The sequence below is a fragment of the Musca domestica genome, unplaced genomic scaffold, assembly GCF_030504385.1.
Source record: "Musca domestica strain aabys unplaced genomic scaffold, Musca_domestica.polishedcontigs.V.1.1 11, whole genome shotgun sequence".
NCBI classification, from domain to species: Eukaryota; Metazoa; Arthropoda; class Insecta; order Diptera; family Muscidae; genus Musca; species Musca domestica.
In genome coordinates, this window is record NW_026712133.1 from 18,755,091 (window position 1) to 18,781,030 (window position 25,940).

General features: G+C 34.5%; 1 protein-coding gene across 1 annotated transcript in view; it reads right to left on the reverse strand.

Moving 5' to 3' along the window:
* The window catches only part of LOC101891098 (uncharacterized), a 185,693-nt gene that overhangs the window by 116,881 nt on the left and 42,872 nt on the right, over positions 1-25,940 (reverse strand). Inside the window, exon 7 of the mRNA XM_020039913.2 lies at positions 22,688-22,819. Within this exon, the coding sequence (XP_019895472.1) occupies positions 22,688-22,819 (132 nt within the window). The remainder of the gene's footprint in view (positions 1-22,687; positions 22,820-25,940) is intronic.

Here is a 25,940-nt window from a genome sequence, read left to right on the forward strand (position 1 = left end):
CCCTACACCACATAGTGGTAAGAGTATTATGTCTTTGTGCATTTAATTGTAACATGGAGAAGGAAGCGAAATAGACCCATAGTTACTTTTGAGGATCTTCATAGAATCACTTTCTGAGTTAATTTATGCATGTCAGTCCGTCCGTCTGTCCATGTATTCTCGTGGACAAAATGCAGGTCGCATTAATTATCTAATTGAGATGAAATTTTCCAAACAACCTTTTTTGACCCATGGACGAACCCTATTGAAATTGGAGATAATCGGTAAAAATTTAGATACACACATATATATATATATATATATATATATATATATATATATATATATATATATATATATATATATATATATATATATTATTTTGCACATACGACCATATTAGGCCTGAAAATAAGTATGCCAAATTTGATCGATATATATATATATATTGTTCATCCGATTTGTTATTTTTGTCCTCCGCAGCCGTAATATGCACTCTGTAACAACAATATTTGGGGAAATATATCAAATGCAGCTCAGAAATACCTTTGCTAAATTTTATCGAGATCGGTTCAGATTTGGATATATCTCCCATATATAACTTCGTCCGATTTACATTTTATTGTGCACCAAACGTCTAATATTTGTCCAAATGGGATGGAATTTGGCACATACGACCGAATTTAGTCTAGAAGCTAGTATGTCAAATTTGGTGAAGATCGGTTCAGATATAGCTATAGCTCACATATATATTGTTCATCCGATTTGTTGTATTTGTTACCCACAGCCGTAATACGAACTCCGCAACAACGATATTCAGGGAAATATATCAAATACAGCCAAGAAATATTTTTGCCAAATTTTATCGAGATCGGTTTAGATTTAGATATAGCTCACATATATATCTTTATCCGATTTCAAATTATTTTTGCACCAAATGGCAATACAAGTGCGAATTTAAAAGATACAAGTGCTTCGGCATATTTAGTCCTTTGAACTTTAAATAATAATTATAATCATAGAGTGTATGGGTATGGGTATCATAAAGTAGGCCCCGCCCGACTTTAGGACTTTCTTTACTGTTTTTTTTTTTTTTTTTTAATAGAGTCCTTCTCGAAGTGATATCATGCACTCTATAACAATGTTATTTGCAATAAAAATAAAATATCCCTGTAAAATTTAGTGAAAATTGATTCAGAATCAAGTATGCCTTCCATACATTTATTTGTTCCCTCTGAAAGCAAATTTTAACTGTTCTAAAGCCGAATGTTGATAGATGGTATTATCTACTTGAAATAAATTATTTTGTTACGGGAGCTCTACTAAACATGCATAGTGGTGTAGGGTATCATACAATCGGCCCCACCCGACTTTTGACTTTTCCTTACTGTTTTTTTAAGAATGTGACCGCAAGGTGTGCCCATCTTCGAACTCATACCAAAGTTTATGTCATCACGTGCCCTGATTTTTGTACAATGATAAACTTAAACAATACAATAAACGCATGTCTAGGGCAAAAAGGTTTTCATGAAAGATACCAAACCGAGTTCTGGTAGCCGTACAAGGGCATGATTTTAGAAAAAAATAAAAGAGTTGCGAGTATGCGGGAACTATCAGGAATGGAATTTTGCAGATGGCTGGAAAATACCAATCACACAGTCAGACAGAGTATGGAATAACTAATCTCTTCTGAAAGCGCCTGTACTAACATAATGTAGACTTCAAATTTTAGGTAGACCGGCAAAAAAATATTAAAGTCATGGCATGGTTAAGGATGACACCAAAAACTATTCCAGACCATAGTGGATTTATAGCTATTATTTGCAATTATTTAGATTCAGTAATACAGGGAGCGTATTATTCAAATTTGAGAGCGTAAGATTTTTTTTTTAAATAAACTTGTTTATTCCAATTCTTCACGACAAATATATATATTTTTCCCCAAAAATTATTGTTCAAGGAAGAAGCACCCAAAATGTTTTGTAATTTAAACAATATATATTTCCCTCTGTGACTACCATAACACAATTTAAAGTTGCAGAAAAACTTTCCAATTTATTCTTATTATAATTTTCAAATCTACCGCAAAATGTGACCACTTACTTCAGAAACAGAGTCACAAATTTATTATAAATTATTGTCCGCCCCTCTAGAAAAGAAAGAATACAAAATCAATAAAGAATTTTATTGAAATTTTACCCTCCCAGCCCTGCAACCATCGTCACCCCAACCAACCAACCATCCAACGAATCCGTAAAATCCACAATAAATCATTGAAGCAAATAAAGTTCCGTTTCGAACCAATGGAAGTCAGTCATGCCAGAAAAATGTTACTTGATTTGTGGTTGCCATTGTTGCAAATGTAGGTGGCATGGAAACGGAGTATTGTTATTGTGCGATACCGTAGTGGATTATTGAAAAGGAAAAATACTCGGCGAAATTTGTTATTATATTTGAAATGGTTTAGTTTCTCTCTGAGTATCGTGGTTATGAATATTCGTTGATATTTTTACCATTTCAGTTACAGAGGCAAAAAATTCTTATCGTGCGTACGATAAGTCTCGAAATGAGTATCCGATTTATAGTAAAAAACAAGTAAAAAAGCTGTAAGTTCGGCCGGGTCGAAGTTTAATAATAATAATAATAATAATAATAATAATAATAATAATAATAATAATAATAATAATAATAATAGTAATAATAATAATAATAATAATAATAATAATAATAATAATAATAATAATAATAATAATAATAATATAATAATAATAATAATAATAATAATAATAATAATAATATAATAATAATAATAATAATAATAATAATAATAATAATAATAATAATAATAATAATAATATAATAATAATAATAATAATAATAATAATAATAATAATAATAATAATAATAATAATAATAATAATAATAATAATAATAATAATAATAATAATAATAATAATAATAATAATAATAATAATAATAATAATAATAATAATAATAATAATAATAATAATAATAATAATAATAATAATAATAATAATAATAATAATAATAATAATAATAATAATAATAATAATAATAATAATAATAATAATAATAATAATAATAATAATAATAATAATAATAATAATAATAATAATAATAATAATAATAATAATAATAATAATAATAATAATATAATAATAATAATAATAATAATAATAATAATAATAATAATAATAATAATAATAATAATAATAATAATAATAATAATAATAATAATAATAATAATAATAATAATAATAATAATAATAATATAATAATAATAATAATAATAATAATAATAATAATAATAATAATAATAATAATAATAATAATAATAATAATAATAATAATAATAATAATAATAATAATAATAATAATAATAATAATAATAATAATAATAATAATAATAATAATAATAATAATAATAATAATAATAATAATATAATAATAATAATAATAATAATAATAATAATAATAATATAAAATAAAATCCGTTAAAAATTCTATACGACGACGTGGACCTGCATAGGCAACCTTTGTCATAAGCCATTACAATATTCAAATGCGAAACTTGAAAAAAAATTTCGGTAAATAATGCAGCTGAAAAATACCGAATATCGAGAGGTATGAAGACGTAGACCTGCAAAGACAATTTTTCGTCTTAGGCTGTATTATCCTATATGAACTTCAAATGCCAAATTTGAAGCAATTGCGGTGAATAATGTCGCTAAAATCATCGAAATACCGAACAACGGGAGGTTTCGTTATATGGGGGCTATACGAAGGCGGTCAATTTTCTGTCATAGGCTGTAGTATCCATTACGAACTTCAAAAACTAAATTTGAAATAATTTCGACAATACTTGCGCTAATATCATCAAAATACCAAATTTTGGAAGGAACAGTTATCGGTATCGAAGTCATTATTGGTTTGTAGGGTATACATATGTAGACGTTGAATCAGTTTTACACAGAACCTGTAAGGAACGGTCAATAGTTGGTCGATCTCAATAAAACTTGACAAATTTGGCTAGACTGAATTCGGTCGGATGTGCCAAAACTCAGGTCATTTGGGCTGATATTGCCTATTTGGTGCACAATTAACCCGAAATAGTTTGAAGATATATGTGAGAGCTATATCCAATTCTGCACCGATCTTAATCAAATTTGATACACTTATTTCGGAGCTGTATCTGATATTTGATACCAAAAATCATTGTTGTGGAATGCATATTACGCTTGTGGGCGACTTTAAACCCCAAATCGGATGAAACATATATATTTGGGAGCTATAGCTTTATCTGAACCTATTTATACCAAATTTGAAGTACTGTAAATTCCGAAATTCAGTAATTTTTGGCTGATATTAGCCATTTGGTGCACAATAAACCTGATATAGGATAAATGTGGGAGCTACATCCTAATCTGAAGAGATCTCGATAAAATTGTGACAGAGGTATTTTTGAGCAGTATCATTGTTGTAGAGTGCTATATGGGACTTAAAACCCCAAATCAGATGAAACATATATATGGAAGCTATAGCTATATCTGAACCGATTTTGATTGAAAATTTGACGTGACGTACTCGAGACTGAATTGGGTCGGATGTTCCAAAATTCAGGTGATTGGGACTGATATTGGCCATTTGGTGCACAATTAATCCGAAATCGGTTGAAGATGTATGTGAGCTATATCTAAATCTGATCCGATTATCACCAATTTCAATAAGCTTCGCCCTTGTTTGGAAAATTTCTTCTCAATCGGACATTAAATGCGACCTGCATTTTGTTCACAAGAATACATGACAGACGTATTGACATGCACTAATCGACCTAGAAAGTGATTCTGTGAAGATCCTAAAAAGTAACTATGGGTCTATTTAGTTTCCTCCTCCATGTTACAAGCAAATGCACAAAGACATAATATCCTTACCACTATGTGGTGAAGGGTATACAAAAATCAATAGGGCTCGTCATAGGATAATAAAAAAAGTCGTAGACAGACGGCAGGACATGCATATATCGAATCAGAATGCGATTCTTTGGAGGTCATCAATAAGAATCATGGTTAAATCTTATCTCCTTTTCCCTGATACAAAAAATACACAATGCCATAATACCTTGCAGCATAATCTGATGTAGGGTATAATTAGGTTGATTATTTCTTATTTAACAGCTTGTTTCTTCAACTTCTCGAAATTACTTCTATTTCCCGAAAAATCCCAAATGCAACAAAGTATTGCCTTTCATATTATTCCGTTTAATAATACCATTGGTGTCCATTCGAGTGTACAGTCAAAATCTAAATATGAAGCTAAAAACCACATCAAAAATCAAAAGCCACAATAATTCGGTTGCATTGTTGAGGTATTCACAAAACCACTTCATGACAGGCTACCAAACTCCACTCCACCGACACAAGCACAAAATGTGATAAGGGGGGTGAAATGCTTTAAACGAAATGACTACAAAATTCCGGTCAATAAGAATCATGGTTAAATCTTGTCTCCTTTTCCCTGATACAAAAAATACACAATGCCATAATACCTTGCAGCATTATCTGATGTAGGGTATAATTAGGTTGATTATTTCTTATTTAACAGTTTGTTTCTTCAACTTCTCGAAATTACTTCTATTTCCCGAAAAATCCCAAATGCAACAAAGTATTGCCTTTCATATTATTCCATTTCGTTTAATAAAACCATTGCTGTCCATTCGAGTGTACAGTCAAAATCTAAATATGAAGCTAAAAACCACATCAAAAATCAAAAGCCACAATAATTCGGTTGCATTGTTGAGGTATTCACAAAACCACTGCATGACAGGCTACCAAACTCCACTCCACCGACACAAGCACAAAATTTGATAAGGGGGGTGAAATGCTTTAAACGAAATGACTACAAAATTCCGGAGCATCCTTCTATCCACTGTCAGAGCTGCATTTTTTCTGGCTCTACCACACAACGTTACATCCATTGTGCTGTCTATCATGTTCGTTTAGTAGCCTAATTTTACACAATTTTAGACAATTTTCAAATAAGTTGAAGCACTTTTCAATGCCGAGGATAGCTGGCTAGTAAATGCAATTTTCAATGTATATTGGCTGTAATCGAATTTCAGCCATGGGCACACAATTTTCGAACAGGTTTATGGACCAAAAGTTTCGTTAAACATGGTTTGAACGTTTTAGTTATTAACTGAGAGTCATCGTTAATTTGTCCCAACGTCATGTTGGTTTTTTGAGGCTGACTTGTGATATATGGTTCTAGGTAAGGATAAGAAGCAATAGAAGTTCTTGTGAGGCATTCTGTTGTAAATAACAATGTTACAGATTATGCTATGGCTTTAATGTCGAAGAAGATTTTGACTAGAATGCAATTAGAGTCCAAACTGATTAGCAAATTATTAAGTCTTTATACGGCAGATATTTAAAATTATAAAATATCGAAACTAACGTCCTTAGAAGTGAGATCGTAATTAAGAAAATAAAATAGTATACCTATACATCTTTCCGCATCGAGGAAGAACCAAAAAATCGACAAATGTATAGCCATTTGGTTACGAAAATTATTTGGAACCTTCGAGCTAATTAAATTAGGGTTATACCAAATTTTAGACTTATAATGAGCAACATTGACGGTATCCTCCTCGTCAAAAAATACGAAATATTGAATCATAGCACGTGATGATAACTTTTGTGTTCCATTTTTAAACTTTGTATAAAAAATATAGGCTTAGTTTTTATATCAAGACTATGCCAATTTTTTCGGGTCAAGGTCTGTGGGTGGGAAACTTCAAAGATTATATTCAATAAGTAGATCAAATCGAAAGTGTTTGTATTCTTAGGGCAAACCCAAAGGGTCATCAATATTTTGCTCTATACTTCGAAACATTTAACGGAGAGGTTTGAAAGTTTATAAAGGTTTTGAGTTATATCTAGAATCATTGGTACAAAATATGGGTCGTATCGATACACTTTTTGAAATTTTTAGTAGAAACTCTCTACGCACAAAATTATCATTATGGGTCCACATCTTCGTATTGCCCTTATAGTAAGATACCCGCTGATTTCAGCTATTTCGCGGGTCTTGGTCACATGGAGAAGGAAGCTAGATAGACACATAGTTACCTTTGAGGATATTCCTAGAATCATTTTCAGAGTCGATTTATACATTTCAGTCCGTAAGTGCATCCGTCCGTCCGCCAGTCTGTCCATAAATGCAGTCATAATAAATGCAGGTCGCATTTATTATCCCATTTAAATGAAATGTTCCAAAAATATTTATTTGGCTCAAGGACGAACATTTTTGAAATTGGTGAGAATTGGTTCAAATTTAGATATAGCTCCCACATATATCTTCAACCGATTTCGGGATGATTGTGCACCAAATGGCCAATATAAGTCCAAATGACCTGTATTTCGGTACATCCCACCGAATTCTGTCTAGAAGCAAGAACATCAAATTCGGAGAAAATAATATGCTACTTCGTTCAGGTAGAACGAAATCATAACAAGTGGAGAAAGATGTAAATGTTTATAAGTGCGGCTGTAAGATTTAGAAGATTTTCCAAAAGAATTTAAGTTTTATTTAATTCCTTGGTTCCTTTTCTATTGAGCTTACGATCTCGTCACTTGGGAAAAAATGTTTTTTGTCATAGAAGTTATTATACCCTACACCACATAGTGGTAAGGGTATTACGTCTTTGTGCATTTGTTTGTAACATGGAGAAGGAAGCGAGATAGACCCATAGTTAATTTTAATGATCTTGTCACTCACATTGTGAGTCGATTTATGCATGTCCGTCCGTCTGTCCATATATTCTTGTGAACATAATGCAGGTCACATTTATTATCTGATTGTTTGGCCCAAGGACGAACCCTATTGAAATTGGAGATAATCAGTGAAAGTTTAAATATAGCTCCCATATATATCTTCGTCCGATTTGCCTTTTATTGTGCATCAAACGTGTAATATAAGCCCGAATAGTATGGAATTTCGCACATACAACCAAATTAGGCCTAAAAATAAGTATGCCAAATTTGATCGAAATCGGTTCAGATATAGCTCCCATATATATTGTTCATCCGATATGTTATTTTTGTCCTCCGCAGCCGTAATATGCACTCTGTAACAATAATATTGGGGAAAATATATCAAATGCAGCTCAGAAATACCTTTGCTAAATTTTATCGAGATCGGTTCAGATTTGGATATAGCTCCCATTCGTCCGATTTACCTTTTATTGTGCAAACGTCTAATATTTGCCCAAATGGGATGGAATTTGGCACATACGACCGAATTGAGTCTAGAAGGTAGTATGCCAAATTTGGTGAAGATCGGTGCAGATATAGCTATATATTGTTCATCCGATTTTTTGTATTTGTTACCCACAGCCGTAATATGCACTCCGTAACAACGATATTCAGGGAAACATATCAAATATAGCTCAGAAATACATTTGCCAAATTTTATCGAGATCGGTTCAGATTTGGATATAGCTCCTATATATAACTTCGTCCGATTTACATTTTATTGTGCACCAAACGTCAAATATTTTATTATAATATATTTTATTATAGTTCCCATATATATCTTTATCTGATATAAAATTTGCACCAAGTGGGTAATACAAGTCCGAATTTAAAAGATACAAATGCTTCGGCATTGAATTTTAAATTATAATCATAGGGTGTATGATTGAATTCTCCCATAAAAACTTTTAATTATTATGTGGAGTCGGCCCCACTCGACTTTAGGACTTTCTTTACTGGTTTTCTTTTAGTGTCCTTTTCTGTCAAAATATATAAACATTTTGTGCATGTGTGTGTATTGTTGGGAATCAAAAATATAATAATTTTAAATTAAATAAATAAATGCATATTTTTGACGTTCATGGGTAACAGTTTGTAGAATTTTTGGATAAAACTATGTTGACCTACTATCTTAGATCAATTTTGTGGAAGATGTGAATTAAGGAAAACAAATTTTTGCAAATTTAAAAGTCTATTTGACACCATAAGACTCCGGTGCGTATTTGCATTTTTCCTAGTTTCTTGAAGTTGGACAACCTTTCTGATTGAGTCATGGTAAACATTTTCAAAGAAAATAATTTACCAATAGAACAAAAAAGGATCGTCCAATTTTGTTCAAATTTGCTAATGTTAATATTTTTGGCAATGCTTGGTCCAGTGCGAAAGTGAACAATACTAAGCCAACTCCATCAAGTACCTCTCCTTCAACGGGCCAAATTTTCTAATAATTATAATAAATAATTTTTAGAATATTTTGACCGTTTATTGGAAACATTTAATAATGTGTGTTTTTTTTAACAAGTTAAATAGTATTAGACAGTTTTGCCGACAGAAGTATACCCCCAACCTTGTGTTATGATTATTCACACTGCAGACCCTTTATGAGGGAGGTTCCGAAGCAGTTGACCAATATTGTGCAATTTGTATCTGTCCTAAATCGGATATAAATATTACAATGTGCCATATTTGGAGTACATCGTTGGTATGATCTACTTCACATGGGTTCCCAATATAAACTTTCCAAACGTTGTTTTTATAAAAGCAAGTAAAAAAGCTGTAAATTCGACCGGGCCCAACTTTGAATACCCTCCACAATTTGGAACAAATTTTGCAATTTTTCAAAAAAAAAAACCAGTAAGGAAAGCTCAAAAGTCGGGCGGGGCCGACTATATGATACCCTACACCACTATGCATATTTAGTAGAGCTCTCGTATAAAGGTTTATACAGGGCATTTCAGAGCTCTATGAGATATTTGGTACAAAATAAAAATCTATCTAATTCTATCGTGCATTTTACGAACTATAGCTATCTCCGAACTGAATTCGGTCTTATGTACGAAAATTCAGGTGATTTGGGCTGATATTGACCATTTAGTGCACATTTAACCCGAAATCGGATGAAGATATATATGGGAGCTATATCCAAATCTGAACCGATTTCGATAAAATTTAAAACAGCTGTTCCTGTGCTCCATCTAATACCTGGTACCAAATATCACGGTTGTGGAGTGAATATTACGAATGTATGGGACTAAAACACTAAATCGGATGAAACATATATATGGTTGCTATATCTATATCTGAATCGATTTTCACTAAATTTGATATACTTGCTTCTAGGCTGAATTTGGTCCGATGTACTAAAATTCAGTCCATTTGGACTTATATCGGCCATTTGGTGCACAATTAACCCGAAATCGGATGAAGATATATATGGGAGCTATATCCAAATCTGAACCGATTTCGATAAAATTACAAACAGCTATTTCTGGGCTGTACCTTATATCTGGTACCAAATATCATTCTTGTGGAGTGCATATTACGAATGTGAGAGGCTTAAACACCAAATCGGATGAAACATATATATGGGAGCTATAGCTGTTTCTGAACCGATTTTCTCCAAATTTGCTGTATTTGCTTTAAGGCTAATCTCGGTCACATGTGCCAAAATTCGGGCCATTTGGGCTGATATTGGCCATTTGGTGGTCAATTAACCCGAAATCAGATGAAGATATATATGGGAGCTATATCCAAATCTGAACCGATTTCGATAAAATTTAAAACAGCTATTTCTGTGCTCCATCTAATACCTGGTACCAAATATCACGGTTGTGGAGTGCATAGTAGGAATGTTAGGGACTTAAAGATCAAATCGGATGAAAGATATATATGGGAGCTATAGCTATATCTGAACCGATTTTCTCCAAATTTGATATACTTGCTTCTAGGCGGAACTCGGTTGGGTGTGCCAAAATTCAGGTAATTTGGACTGATAGTGGACATTTGGTGCTCATTTAACCCGAAATCGGATGAAGATATATATGGGAGCTATATCTAAATTTGATCCGATTCTCACCAATTTCAATAGGGTTCGTCCTTGGGCCAAAAAAAGATTGTTTGGAAAATTTCATCTCAATCGGATAATAAATGCGACCTGCATTTTGTTCACAAGAATACATGGACAGACGGACGGACGGACAGACGGACGGACATGCATAAATCGACTCAGAAAGTGATTCTATGAAGGTTCTCAAAAGTAACTATGGGTCTATCTCGTTTCCTTCTCCATGTTACAAACAAATGCACAAAGACATAATACCCTTACCACTATGTGGTGTAGGGTATAAAAATAAATAAATAAATAAAATAAAATCAGTTAAGGATTCTGTTAAAATCTTAGAAATACCGAATATAGCCGTATGTATACGACGACGTGGGCCTGCATAGGCAACTTTTGTCAAATGCCAAACATAAAAAAACGGTGAATAATGAAGCTAAAATACCGAAATTCTGTAGGTACCTTATATGGGGAGTCACAGGCTTTAGTATCCATTGCGAACTTTAAATACCAAATTTGAAACATTTCCGGTGAATAATGTAGCTTAAATCACCAAAATACTAAATATTGGGAGGCAGCATTATTTGGGGGTTATACCAATACGTGGACCTACATAGTCATAATATACATTTGAGTAATATTTTATCAACACACATAATTTCGTTCGGAAGCAAGAGTGATTTCCACAGGCGGACGTACATTGCTAAATCGACATAGAATTTTATGCTGATCAAGAATATATGTATACTTTGCGTAATACTTAATATACCCTTCATACTATGGTGGAGGGTATAAAAACAATAATGGGATTATGCCTAACTATTTTACAACAACAATGAACTGTTGTTGTTGCGGCAGCTCTACTAAATACGCATAGAGGTGTGGGGTAAAACATAGTCGGCCCGCCCAACTTTTGACCTTTCCTTACTGGTTTGCTTTAAGTTGCGGGGTAATATTTTTAACTTTGATGGAGCATCTATCGCTATGAATAAATTCCTAGTCATTTAACATAAACTACTCTAAATATTTACTTCACGTTAAAATTATACTGGTATATTTTTATTTGACAAATTCCAGTTAAATTTTTACCGGAACCAAATCTACTTGGTAAATAAACAACATGCATTACTTAAAGTTGCTTTGACAATTTTTCTAAAATTTCCATTTGAGTCTGTATTTGCAAAACCTCAACCGGAAGTAAAAGAATAAACAAATATGTTGAAATAATTTTTTTTTTTTTTTTGCATTTAAAATTTGTGGAAAACCTACTCGACATCAAATAGACACGTTCGGCTAACATTTTTAATTAAAAAACCTAAGCATAGAGAAACAAAAAATGGGCAGAAGAAATTGCATAAAATGTTACAAAATGACACAGAAAAAAATTACGTTTGTACATTCAGCACAGTGTCAAAGATTATTTAGAAACAGGCATGCGGTGTGTGTGTGTGCCAAAACACACATATGTATGAATGAGCATTCATGAGGATATTTAAACCAGACATTCGTTGGACTGTATGATCGGACGGACATTGGGAAATTTACGTGCCTTACAGCAACATTCAACTGTATAATTTTCACATGCATGTATGTGTGTGTGTGGTGGAACCACTACCCCACATGGTTAGGTGATGGATAGATGGAATGGTTGGTCGGACGATTGACAAACGGACATGTGTACAATGTTGGCCAAAAACATGAAAATACAAACAACCTGGAAAGTTTTTTTTATTCAGTTTGGGTTTTTTTCATCCAGTTTGGTTGTAAATATTAAATAAGTAATAACCAGAACATGTTGGTTCCACGAAATGCAAGAAAAAAAATTTAATGTAATGTGGAAATGGTATAAAGTTGGTACGAACCGAATCGTATATACCTTGTGACATAGCAGAATAAATATGATTTTGGTAGAATATGTTCATATGTGAAGTGCTTTGTAATTAATATTTGTAAAAAGAGAATATTCACACAGCTAAAATTTTAGAATAAGATTATGAAAAACAGGTGGTCGAAGTCCAAGTGACATAAAGTTACCGAAAGACAACTGATGATATACTTACAGATTTTTATACACTACAACACATAGTGGTAAGGGTATTATGACTTTGTGAATTTGGTTGTAACATGAAGAAGGAAGCGAGATAGACAAATAGTTACTTTTGAGGATCATCATAGAATAACTTTCTGAGTCGATTTATGCATGTCAGTCCGTTCGTTCGCCCTGTCCATGTATCCTTGTGAACACAATGCAGGACGCATTTATAATCCAATTAAGATGAAATATTCCACACAATATTTTATTGGCAAAAGGACGAACCCTATTGAAATTGGTGATAATCGGATCAGATCTAGATCTAAATTGGTGAGAATCAGTTCAAATTTAAATATAGCTCCCATATATATCTTCAACCGATTTCGGTTTAATTGTGCACTAAATGGCTAATAACAATCCTATTGTCCTGAATTTTGGCGATTCGGTCTAGAAGCAACTGCATCAAATTTGGTAAAAATCGGCTCAGATATAACTATGCTTCCATATATAAGTTTCATCCGATTTGGTGCTTAAGTCCCTCACATTCGTAATATGCACTTCACAAGAATGATATTTGGTACCAGATATCAGACACAGAAAAGAAATACCTTTGTCAAATTGTATCAAGATCCTTTCAGAATTGGATATAGCTCCCATATATATATTAATCCGATTTCAGGTTTATTGTGCATCAAATAGAGTGAATTTAGGCAAATCTGACCGAGTTTAGTCTAGATGCAAGTACATCGAATTGGGAGAAAATCGGTGCGGATATAGCTAAAGCTCCAATATATATTTTTCATCCGTTTTGGTTTTTAAGTTTCTCACATTCGTATGATGCACTCCATAAGAATGATATTTGCTACCATATATCAGATACAGCACAAAAGTTCCTCTGCCAAATTTTATCAAGATTGGTTCAGATTTAGATATAGCTCCCATATATTTCCTTAATACGATTTCAGATTTATTTTTGCAAATAATGGACGTACGTGTCCATTTGATGGAACTCGGCTCCGATTAATATATTTTTAATATAATCCTTCTCGAAGTGATAATATTATTTGGTATAAAAGATAAAAATTTAATTAAAATTGATTCAGAATTGGATATGTCTCCCATATATTAGTTCCCTTTGAAAACAGATTATAACTGCTCTAAAGCCATATATTGATAGGTGGATAGGTCGGCCCCGCCCGACTTATGACTTTTCCTTACTGTTTATATATATGGCTATATATATATAGATAAGGTTATAACGTGCCTCATCGATATAACGTTTTTAAACCCTATGTCTCTTTAGACCAAATCCGTTTCAGGACATTTGCAGTCGATCTAGAGGTGTCCGTCCGTCTGTATGGCTGGTTGGTGCACACGATAACTCTCAAAGGGAGTAACCGATTTGATCTAAACTTGGTACATCGTAATATTATTGTCAAACTTAGATCGAGTTCGGAGTGGACCGATATCACTGCTTCTGGTACCTCCCACACAAAAGTGCGAAATTGTCAAAGAAGAAAATAATTTACTGCACAGAGAGAGAAGGATAATCCGATTTTTCTCCAACTTTGCAAATTCCTATGTTTGCGTCAGTGCTAGGTCAGGTGCGAAAATGAACAATATTGGTCCACTCCAACCAGTACCTCCCTCACAAAGGGTCAACATTTTGAATTATTATAACTCTTATAAAATGTGATGTAAGAGTCCTAGAAAATCGGACTCTCAAATTACACACATCACAATATTTTTGTTAATCCAAGAACTGTTGTGAAATTGGAATATATCGAAGCACTCCTTTTATTATCTCTCCCACAAAAGGCCAAAATTTTGAACATTCATGAAGCTCATAAAACAGGAAGTTAACATCCGATTCCATTCAGACTTGGCACATCTAAATATTTCCATCAACACATGATCTGTTATAAAGATGGTAGAGATCGGACCATTCCTTCTGGTACCTCCCCCACAAAGGGTCAAAGTTTTGAATAACCAAAACTAACATAAAAATCGAAATAAGGATCCGGTTTTCTTCAAATTACACACATAACAACATTTTTAATAACCCAAGTTCTGCTGTGAAGATGGATGTATCGGTTCACTGCTTATGGTACCTTCCCCACAAAGGGTCAACATTTTGAATATTCCTGAATTTCATAAAACGCGAAATTAAAATCCATCCATCAACACAAGATCTGATGGTAGAGATGGAACCGGAGATGGGATATATCGGTCTATCCCTTTTGGTAACTCCCCCATAGCAGGTCAAATTTTTTAATTATTTTAGGGTAAGTGTGCCTAAGTTCGGCATGTCCCAGTAGTCGGCACTTCTTATTTTTAAGCCCAAATAAATGAAACTATTATAACTAAATGTATTTTGTTTACTTCAAATATATTGTCAGCTATCTTTGTGTACAATTTCGCTAATAAAAGATGATTTATTCTAATAAAATTTAAATTTTTGTCTGTGAAAATTCTCAACAATCCATATTCTTAAAAAAAGTACAATAATGACGTCGAATCAGTTTAACTAAACAAAAATATTATATTTTAATGAATTAATTTATTATTATTTTAAATTATTCTTACAAAAAAATTGGTATGCCGACTTTTGGAACATGCCATACCGACAATTAGCAAGTGGTGCCGACTACTGGCAAAAAAACATTGTTTTAATAATACTACCAATTTATGAAATTAAATAAAAAATTATTAAAATTTTATTTATTATTGCAAAAACTACAAAATTTCGAATCTGAATAAATTAACTTTGTAATAATTGAAAAGTTCCACTCAGAATGGTGAGCGATTAAAAACGCGAAAATCCTAAAAGTGCCGACTACTGGTACACTTACCCTATCTCCCATAAAATGTGAAATAAGTATCACATATCCCAAAAATTTTTTATTGCAAAGATCTGATGTGGAGATGAGATATATCGGACCTATCCTTCTGATCAAATTTTGAATAATTATATCTCTCATAAATTGCAAAATAAGCATATATCATATATCCCAATATTTTTACTAACTCAAGTTCTGTTGCCTTCGAATATTCTAACAAATCAGATCCCTCAATAATTCCGACCGAGCTCTGAGCAACATCATATAAATAACTTTTTCAACATTTATAATGCTACTGATTGCTTTGTTTGTTAGTGTAGCGTTCTTTGCGTTAAATGTGAATTAAAGGTAAAAGAAAACTCAAACCACGTCATGCCATATCGTAAGTATTTGACCCATCACAAAATCTCATAAAAATTGCATAGGCCCAAAAATACGAATTTCATAAATCCGCAGCTAAAAGAATTGTCCAGGCATGTTATACAAACATAATAATAAACATGACATATGTATCTACCGTACCATTGCTCTTATTATAGAGGGGGTTAACAAAAAGAACAACAAACAAACCCGTACCAGCAACATAAGGTACTGACGAGAATTTACGATAAGTACATGAAGGATGTTCATCCTGATGCGTTTTTTCTTGTTGATGGATGAATAAATGGGAAGCGGATGTTTCATATGTTGTGTTGTCACACAGAGTCTGATTGAGACTACTTCCACTGCTATATGTGTTTGCATACACATACATACACATGTAGAGGCTTAAGATGAAAGGAAGTGGAACTGGAACTTTGGTTGGCTTAATGCAACCGTGTTGTATGCGACACAAAAAACAACTTGTGACTCTTTCGTTATTAACATTCAATGGTACACATAAATGACAGAGATTCTGTACACATTGTGAATAAATTAAGGAGTATTGTAAGTTTATAAAAGTAAACAGGATGTTGCTGGATTTCAGTGGGCACATACACACAAAAACACACATACGCACGAATGCGTGCTGGTTTGTGGGAATAAAAATAACTTAGATTGGCTCACAGTGGAGGATAGTGGAAATATCAAGGATGAAGAAATCAGAATAACAAGCGACATCAATGGAAATAATCAAATACTTAAGAAAACTCTGACACTCGGTGACTTTGACTAAAACTCTATTGGTCAAAGCCATTCGAAAATATTGACAGGACTTTAAAATATATTAATTATTTGATGTGCCAATTTTTCGAAAATGAAAAAGGTGAGTAAGATTTGTAATAGTTAAAAACTGAGATACTCAGAAAATTTCGATAATTTTCCTAAAATTCGCAAGTAAAATAGCAGTGAGCAGAACTTTCACCATTTGGAAATTTTCAAAATAAATAAAATCCTTTAAAATCTTAAAAATACCGAATATAGCCGTTATATTTTGGTCTGTAAGAAGTGTAGCCGGGGAGTAATATAGCTAAGACCATCAAAAAACCTAATATAGTGAGGTACCGTTATATCGGGGCTATACTAAGACCTGGTACCTGTCGTCAAAATACCGAATATAGGGAGGTACTGATATATGGGGCCTATACGAAGACCTGAACCTGTGTAGACATATTTCTTTTATAGACTGTAATTCTTGACCCTTGGTGGGGGAGGTACCTGATGGAGTGGACCGATGCTGTCCTAGCACTAATACACATATTAGGATTCGCAAAGTTGGAGCAACACATGTTTTTTGAAAATGTTGATCTTTTGTGGGGAAGGTTCCAGAAGGATTGGTCCGATATATTGCATATTAACACCTGATCTTCTGTTGATAGAAATATTGAGATATGCCAAATTTGAAAGTAATCGGATGCTCATTTCGCATTTTATATGTTTCATGTCTATTCAAAAATTTTAACCATCTTCACACCAGATCTTGAGTTAATAAAAATACAATGAAATTCGAAGAGAATCAGACTCTTATTTTTCATTTTATAAGAGTTATATTTCTTCAAATTTTTGATCCTTTGTGGGGTCAAGTACTTTTATGGAGTGGGCCGATATTGTCCATCCATACAAACATTAGGAATTGTAAAGAATGCACAAAATGGAAATGGATCATCCTTTCTTGTTCTCTGAGGTAAATTATTTTCTATAAAAATTTTGACTTTTTGTGGGGAGGTACCACAAGCAGTCGACCGACATTGCCCATCTTCAAACTCGACCTAAGTTAGACAATAATATTACGATGTTATCGTGTTATCGTGCGCACCAGCCAGAGGGATAGACAGATGGACGGACAACCCTATATCGACTCCAAATGTCGTGTAACGAATTAAATCCCAAGAAGCTAAGTGTAGCGTAATGATTTCATCACATATTGCAACGGCCACAGCAACCAAGGCCTTAGCCAGACCACAATATAGCAGCATAAGCCAACAACCACCGCATTCGTTGGGCGCGTAGTAAACAACTTAGTTTTCAGTGACATGCTGTTCACAGCATATAGCTAAGAATTTTCATTGACTTGGCATTGCCGGTCAGATATATTGTTCGGATTGCGGTACGATAAGACAGGCTTGGTACTGCAGGGGGTTTGTCAAAGGGTAGGTTGTGATTATCTAAGTCATCCACCGTCATCCGACTAACAAAAGCGTCAGCTGGGAATACTTATTTCAAGACTAGCCGTCGGCCCGTTGTTCGGCAGGAGTTTCAGCTCGCTGTTCCCCAGAAGCTTCGGCTCGCTGTTCCGCGGGAGTTTTGGCTCGCTGTCCCGCAGGAGTTTCATCCCGCTGTTCCCCAGAAGCTTCGGCTCGCTGTTCCATATATTGATAGTGGAGTAGATGTAGTTATAAACCTTAGCTATATTAGTTACCTAGCCCTTGTAGACGACCCGAATAGCTAAACTCGAGCTGCAGAACCCAATAGAGTTTCGATCCATCTACAAAGACCTAGACATCGGTTGCCGAATCTATGAAAAATCAATAAAACACAGCAATTTTAACCCCTAGGAAAGGGAGAAATCTATTCTTATGACCCTGGGTACTGCTGAGCTTACCTCAGCCGAAGAGAAAGCCACGTTACATTAGGGCCTAGACCAGTTATTTCGATGAGTCACGTTTTGGCCGTATCAAATGATATACACCCTCTGCATCCATATTGCTGAGTGTATCATTAAAAAAAATAGAGATTGGGATTGTAATACTCAGAAAATGTCGTCCATTTTCCTAAAAATGCAAAGAGAACAAATCTACGGATTTTTTTTTTCTTAAAAACTTTTAGTTACCGGTCTTTTTTAATTTAAATACTTCACAGGCTATCTACCGTTCCAAACACAACAATTCTGTAAAATCTCCCATTGTGCCTATCAGCGCTCGGGAGGAAGTATTCATTGGTCACAACACAAACAAGCAAATGACAACAACAATGCCTCCACAAAAAGTTGTGGATGACATGACTGCGTGGACGTGAGTTGTTTTTTCCGTTGAACGGTGCAACGATGAAGAACATAAAACGGAATTGTTGAGTAGCTTCACTAGGTATTCCTTGTATCCAGCTATCCAGTAAACCGTGTCACACGAAAGGAACTGTTAATAATGTTGACATTGGTGAGGATTGTGTGACCATTTTTACAGAACACATTCGCAAGCAAAAACACACACACACTTACACACATATACACATCAAAGATGTAAATGCACATGAATGGACGCAGAAATGAATAAATCTCAATCTTGCGAGTGTTTAATAGGATTTTATTGATATTTCCGTAGAATGACACAATTTTCAAGAGTATTTTCTCTCTTGTTCTACTGAACTAATTAATCACATTGTTTGTCCTGTCTTACGTCGACAAATGGACATGAATACATTTATAATTCGACAGAGATTGGACTTTATCAACATAAAACAAGTCGTATGTCGAAAGAGTGAGTAATTCTTTCGTAATCCGGATTATTCGTGATATTATTTTGTACTAATCCTTAGAGCTTACGGATAGAATTATACTTTCGTATATGATATACAAATGTTTTCTGTTAGTTCAGCATAGGAACGGAACATGGCATGGAATAGGGCATGTTTATTACTTAGCCATTCGCTTTGGACTAGAGAAATTTAGCTTTCACGAAACATGAAGTAGTCTAAAAATGACTAAAATTCTCCTTTATCACAATAGCGGCTCTCGATACCCCGTCCAAACCAAAATCAATTTTAAATTTAGTTAAATGTATCAGTCACTTATGTATGACGTCACACGTCGTGCGTCTTTGCTGCCTGATTTTATGCTAATAAATGATTGTTCTATGATATATTGTCAGCTATGCTCATATGCTCATCGGTATCTGACCATTTACTTTTTTCACCTCTTAAAATATCGATAAATTTTTTGTTGAGTATCGAGATAACTCGAGCATTGACTGGCCTGTTTATCTATACCCAAAGCCATATGACTAGAGAGGGTACAGGGTTGCCCATATTCGACGGGCCTTTGGGTCCATTCCAATCGACGAGGCTTGTCCGCAGGCAACATTCTTTGCGTCAATTGAATTTTGTACGGGAACAAATGCAAATCAATGCGAATAATCCGTTGTAAAGTGGACCGAGCCATGCCCAACTGCTGAGAACGGCGTTTTTGGGATGTTCTTGGGGACCTCTCAACACTGGCTCGTACGGCAGCGATATTCTCGGCCGATCGCCTTGGTCGACTTTTATATGGCCTCTTCGGATTAGAAAGAGCATTACCAGTCGAAAATTTTTCGTATAAACGCTTAATGGTGTCCTTAGAAGGCGCACTTCTCACATTTATTAATGTTTTAAAAGCACGTTGAGTTTTCACAATCGACTTCTTCTGTTGAATGTAAATTTCAACTATTCAGAGCGCTCGCGTGCCGTGTATTGGTTCAAGGTAAAAATCTGCTTGGACTGACGCTTCAAACGCGGTATGTCATTAAGCGATGTAACATCTCTGTCAAAAGTTATGGCGTTGCCAGATGGGTCCGTCGAATATGGGCAACCCTGTATATATCATTTGATACAGCCAAAACGTGCCTCATCGAAAAAACCGTTTTTAGTCCTAAGTCTCTTTATACCAAATCCGTTCAGGACATTTGGAGTCGATCTAGCGATGTCCGTCTTTCTGTCTGGCGATAACTCTCAAAGGGAGTATCCAATTTGGTCCAAAATTGGTACATCGTTATACTATTATCAAGCTCGAGTTCGGAGATGGGCAATATCGGTCCACTTCTTCTGGTACCTACCACAAAAAAGTCGAAATTTAAAAAAAAAAAAAAAAAATCACAGAAAGAGAAACGATAATCCGCTTTTGCTCAAAATTTACAAATCCTAATATTTTCATCAGTGTGAAAATAGATAATATCGGTCCACTCAATGAAGTACCTCCCCCACAAAGGGTCAAAATTTTGAATAACTATAACCTTCACCATAGTATGGAGGGTATATAAAGTTTGTCATTCCGTTCGTAACACCTCGAAATATACATTTTAGACCCCACAAAGTATATATATTCTTGCTCAGCATAAAATTCTATGTCGACTTAGCGATGTCCGTCCGTCTGTACGTCTATCCGTCTGTCCATCTTGGAAATCACTCTAGCTTCTGTACGAAATGAAATAGGTTGATAAAATTTTACTCAAATGTGCATTATATCTGGAGGACTTTTGGTATTGAAAATGTTTGATGTAGGTCCACGTTTTGGTATAGCCCCCATATAACGGTACCTCCCGATATTCGGTATTTTGATGATTTTAGCGACATTATTCACGGAAAATGTTTCAAATTGTGTATTTGAAGTTTGTAACAGATGGTACATCCTATGACAGAAAATTGTCTGTGTAAGTTCACGTCTTCATATAGCCCCCATATAACGGAACTTCCCGATATTCGCTACTTTGATGATTTTAGCGACATTATTCACCGGAATTGTTTCAAATTTGGCATTTGAATTTTGCAATGAATACTACAGCCTATGACAGAAAATTGTCCGTGCATGTCCACGTCTTCGTACAGCCCCCATATAACGGTACCTCCCGATATTCGGTATTTTGATGACCTTAGCTACATTATTCACCGATTTTTTTCTATGTTTGGCATTTGAATATTGTAATGGCTTATGACAAAAGTTACCTATGCAGGTCCATGTCGTCGTATTGACCCTAATATAAAAGCTACATTCGGTATTTCTAAGATTTTAACAGAATTTTTTTAACGGATTTTATTGTTTTTGGGAATAGTTAAATTCGTTTCAAATGGTGGAGGGAGGGTATTCAAAGTTCGGCCCGGCTTACAGCTTTTTTACTTGTTTTAATATAATCCTTCTCAAAATGATATCATGCACTCAATAGCTGTGTTATTTGGTATAAAAGATAAAATTGTTTCCATCAAATTTATTGAAAATCGATTCAGAATCGGATATGCCTTCCATACATTAGTTCCCTCTGAGACTAAATTATAACTGCTCTTGGTAGGTGGTATGAGCTACTTCAAGTAAATTCTTTTCTTATTCTTTTCTAATTAGTATGAATAATGATGCTGGGCATCATATAGTAGGCTCCGACCGACTTTTGGCTTTTCCTTACTGGTTCTTTTTTAAACTTTCCTATAGCTGCTAAAAAATTAATTGCATCCATCTTTCTATACCCTACTCAAATATAAAAGTACGCCTTACGTCACATACATTTTACCAATGATGTATGGGACACACAACTTTCGTGGGGAACGCGTGCATATCCCAGAAATCTCTACTTATCGTCTTACGTACGACATAAGATATGCGAGCCATCTTCGTTATAATTACACAACAAAAATTTGTCATCTTTCTTGATGCGACATGTAAGTATGTTCTGCATGTTGTCTTACATCGGTTACATTTGACATTTATTAATGTGGGCTTTCATTAATTTATGACCTTTCTTCTTATTTTAAGATGAATAAATGTATAATGACATAATTTCTTGAAATTTACCTGTAATATTTCGTTGCACACAAACAGTCGCAAACGTGCTGACCAATCAAGATATGTCTCCAAATTGCATGTCTTTTTGGGATCTTGAGCACCTGGTGGTCCACCGGACGATGATGGTTGGTCCCATTTTTTCTGTAAGAAATAAATGGGGCATAAATTACAAATGAATGGAATGAAAGAAGGAAATAAGTACAAAATTTAACAATGCCAATGAGTTCAGCATGGTCGGCATTTAAGGTACTTCATAGATGAAGAAAAAAATCTATTTGGAAAGGAATATAAGTAAAATATTGTTATCATAAAAAGGGTGAGTTAAAAAAACAGCAACAAAGCATAATTTTTATTTTTATACCCTACACCACATAGTGGTAAGGGAATTATGTCTTTGTGCATTTGTTTGTAACATGGAGAAGGAAACGAGATAGACCCATAGTTACTTTTGAGAACCTTCATAGAATCACTTTCTGAGTCGATTTATGCATGTCAGTCCGTCTGTCCGTCCGTCTGTCCATGTATTCTTGTGAACAAAATGCAGGTCGCATTTATTATCCGACTGAGATGAAATTTTCCAATTTTTTTGGCCCAAGGACGATCCCTATTGAAATTGGTGAGAATCGGATCAAATTTAGATATACCTCCCATATATATCTTCATCCGATTACAGGTTAAATGTGCACCAAATGTCCACTATCAGTCCAAATTACCTGAATTTTGGCACACCCAACCGAGATCGGCCTAGAAGCTAGTATATCAAATTTGGAAAGAAAATCGGTTCAGATATAGCTATAGCTCCCATATATATCTTTCATCCGATTTGATCTTAAAGTCCCTCACATTCCTACTATGCACTCCACAACCGTGATATTTGGTACCAGGTATTAGATGGTGAACAGAAATAGCTGTTTTAAATTTTATCGAAGTCGGTTCAGATTTGGATATAGCTCCCATATATATCTTCATCCGATTTCGGGTTAATTGACCACCAAATGGCCAATATCAGCCCAAATGGCACGAATTTTGGCACATGTGACCGAGATTAGCCTTAAAGCAAATACAACAAATTTGGAGAAAATCGGTTCAGAAATAGCTATAGCTCTCATATATATGTTTTATCCGATTTGGTGCTTAAGTCTCTCACATTCGTAATATGCACTCTACAAGAATGATATTTGGTACCAGATATAAGATACAGCCCAGAAATAGCTGTTTGTAATTTTATGGAAATCGGTTCAGATTTGGATATAGCTCCCTTATATATCTTAATCCGATTTCGTGTTAATTGTGCACCAAATGGCCGATATAAGTCCAAATGGACTGAATTTTGGCAAATCCGACCGAAACCAGTCTATAAGCAAGTACACAAATTTTAGTAAAAATTGGTTCAGATATAGCTCTAGCTCCCATATATATGTTTCATCCGATTTTCTCTTTAAGTCCCTTACATTCGTAATATACTCTTCACAGGAATGATATTTGGTACCAGATATCAGATAAAACCCAAAAATAGTCGATTTTGATTTTATCAAAATCTGTTCAGATTTGGATATAGCATAGCATAGCATACTCTCCACATTATTCTATCGATTTCAAGTTAATTGTGCACTAAATGGTCAATATCAGCCCAAATCACCTGAATTTTCGTATATAAGACCGAATTCAGTCTAGAAGCTAATACGTAAAATTTGGAGAAACCCGGTTCAGAGATAGCTATAGTTCGTAAAATACACGATAGATTTTGATTTTGTACCAAATATCTCATAGAGCTCTGAAATGCCCTGTATAAACCTTTTTACGAGAGCTCTACTAAATATGCATAATGGTGTAGGGTATCATATAGTCGGTCCCGCCCGACTTTTGAGCTTTCCTTTAGAATAAATTTAGATTTGTTCGAATTGGTCACCCTTGGTATGAATTATGGCCTTCAAACGGAGAATGACACCATCACATGCTGCCCGAATGTTGCTGTGCGGTATATTGTCCAATTCCCAGCGCAGCGCTTGATTGCGTGATCGACACTTTGGTATTTTTTAGTGCCAACCTTGCTTTCCAAAATACTCCAGACACAATAATCCAACGGATTGGTATCCGGAGATTTTGGTGGCCATTGTGCGCTGCAAATGAAGAGAGGAACCTAATTTTGCAACCATTCTTGGGTGTCGCGTGCTGAGTGTGATGGTGCTGAGTCATGTTGGAATGTCGAAGGTCTGCGGCCGAAATTGCCCAAGGCTTTAATACACACTCCAGAATATTTTCGCGATAATATTCGGCATTTATTCTGATACCACTGTCGATTAATACGAGCGGAGAGCGACCATCGGCTGTTATGGCGGCCCAACCATCACCAAGGCCGGTGCTTGAGTTCTGGTGGCCAGCCGAAGGTGCACATTTTCAGCTGACCTGTTTGGCAAGTAAACACGATAATTTTGTTTGTTTACAAACTGCTGGACAACGAATGTTTTCTCATCGGGGGATACCAAATTCGGCAGTTCACCACTTTTGGCCAAGCCAAGCAACTCTTTAGCTCTTTTGAACCTATTTTCTTTCTTTTGCGCTGTAAGTTGATGCACTTTTTGGAATTTCAATGGCTTTTCCCCGAGCTCATTTTTCAATATTTGCCGAATGTAACATTGCGATATGTTCAGCTCACGAGCCATTTTTTGGCCACTGCGACGAGGGTTTCGATCAAATCGCTTCTTTACTTTTCGAACCATTTCTGCTGATGTTGCTGTTTTCTTCCGTCCACTTCCATCGGGCTACGCTACCAGTATCACGGCAACGAGCGGTGGAACGAGACACAAACGATTTATTCAAATTTAAATGCTGGAGTGCTCCAACGATAGCCACTTGTGGTTTTCCAGCCAAATATAAAGAAATCACACTATAACGCTTGAATTCCACCACAAATAACTTTTTTCTGGAATATTCTCACCAAAATGTGTTTGTACGCTTGTAAACAATATAATGAGCTGTCACTGGAATAATTTTAGCAGCTATCGGATAAGTGGCTTTGAAATGACAGCAGTCTGAAGTTGGTAGCACTTTTTTCATCTCACCCTATATGTTATATCGTGGGATACTATCCCATCTATCAGATAAGAACATTAGTTTGATAAAAAAAAACAAAAATAAATTGGGACTCACAATGCCCTAAACAATTGACGGGGAAGTGAGGAAAATACAAAACAAGATAACCACTAAAGTCCACAACTGTATAATGTAGGGTACAACGAAAGCCACCGAATTGTAAACTGGC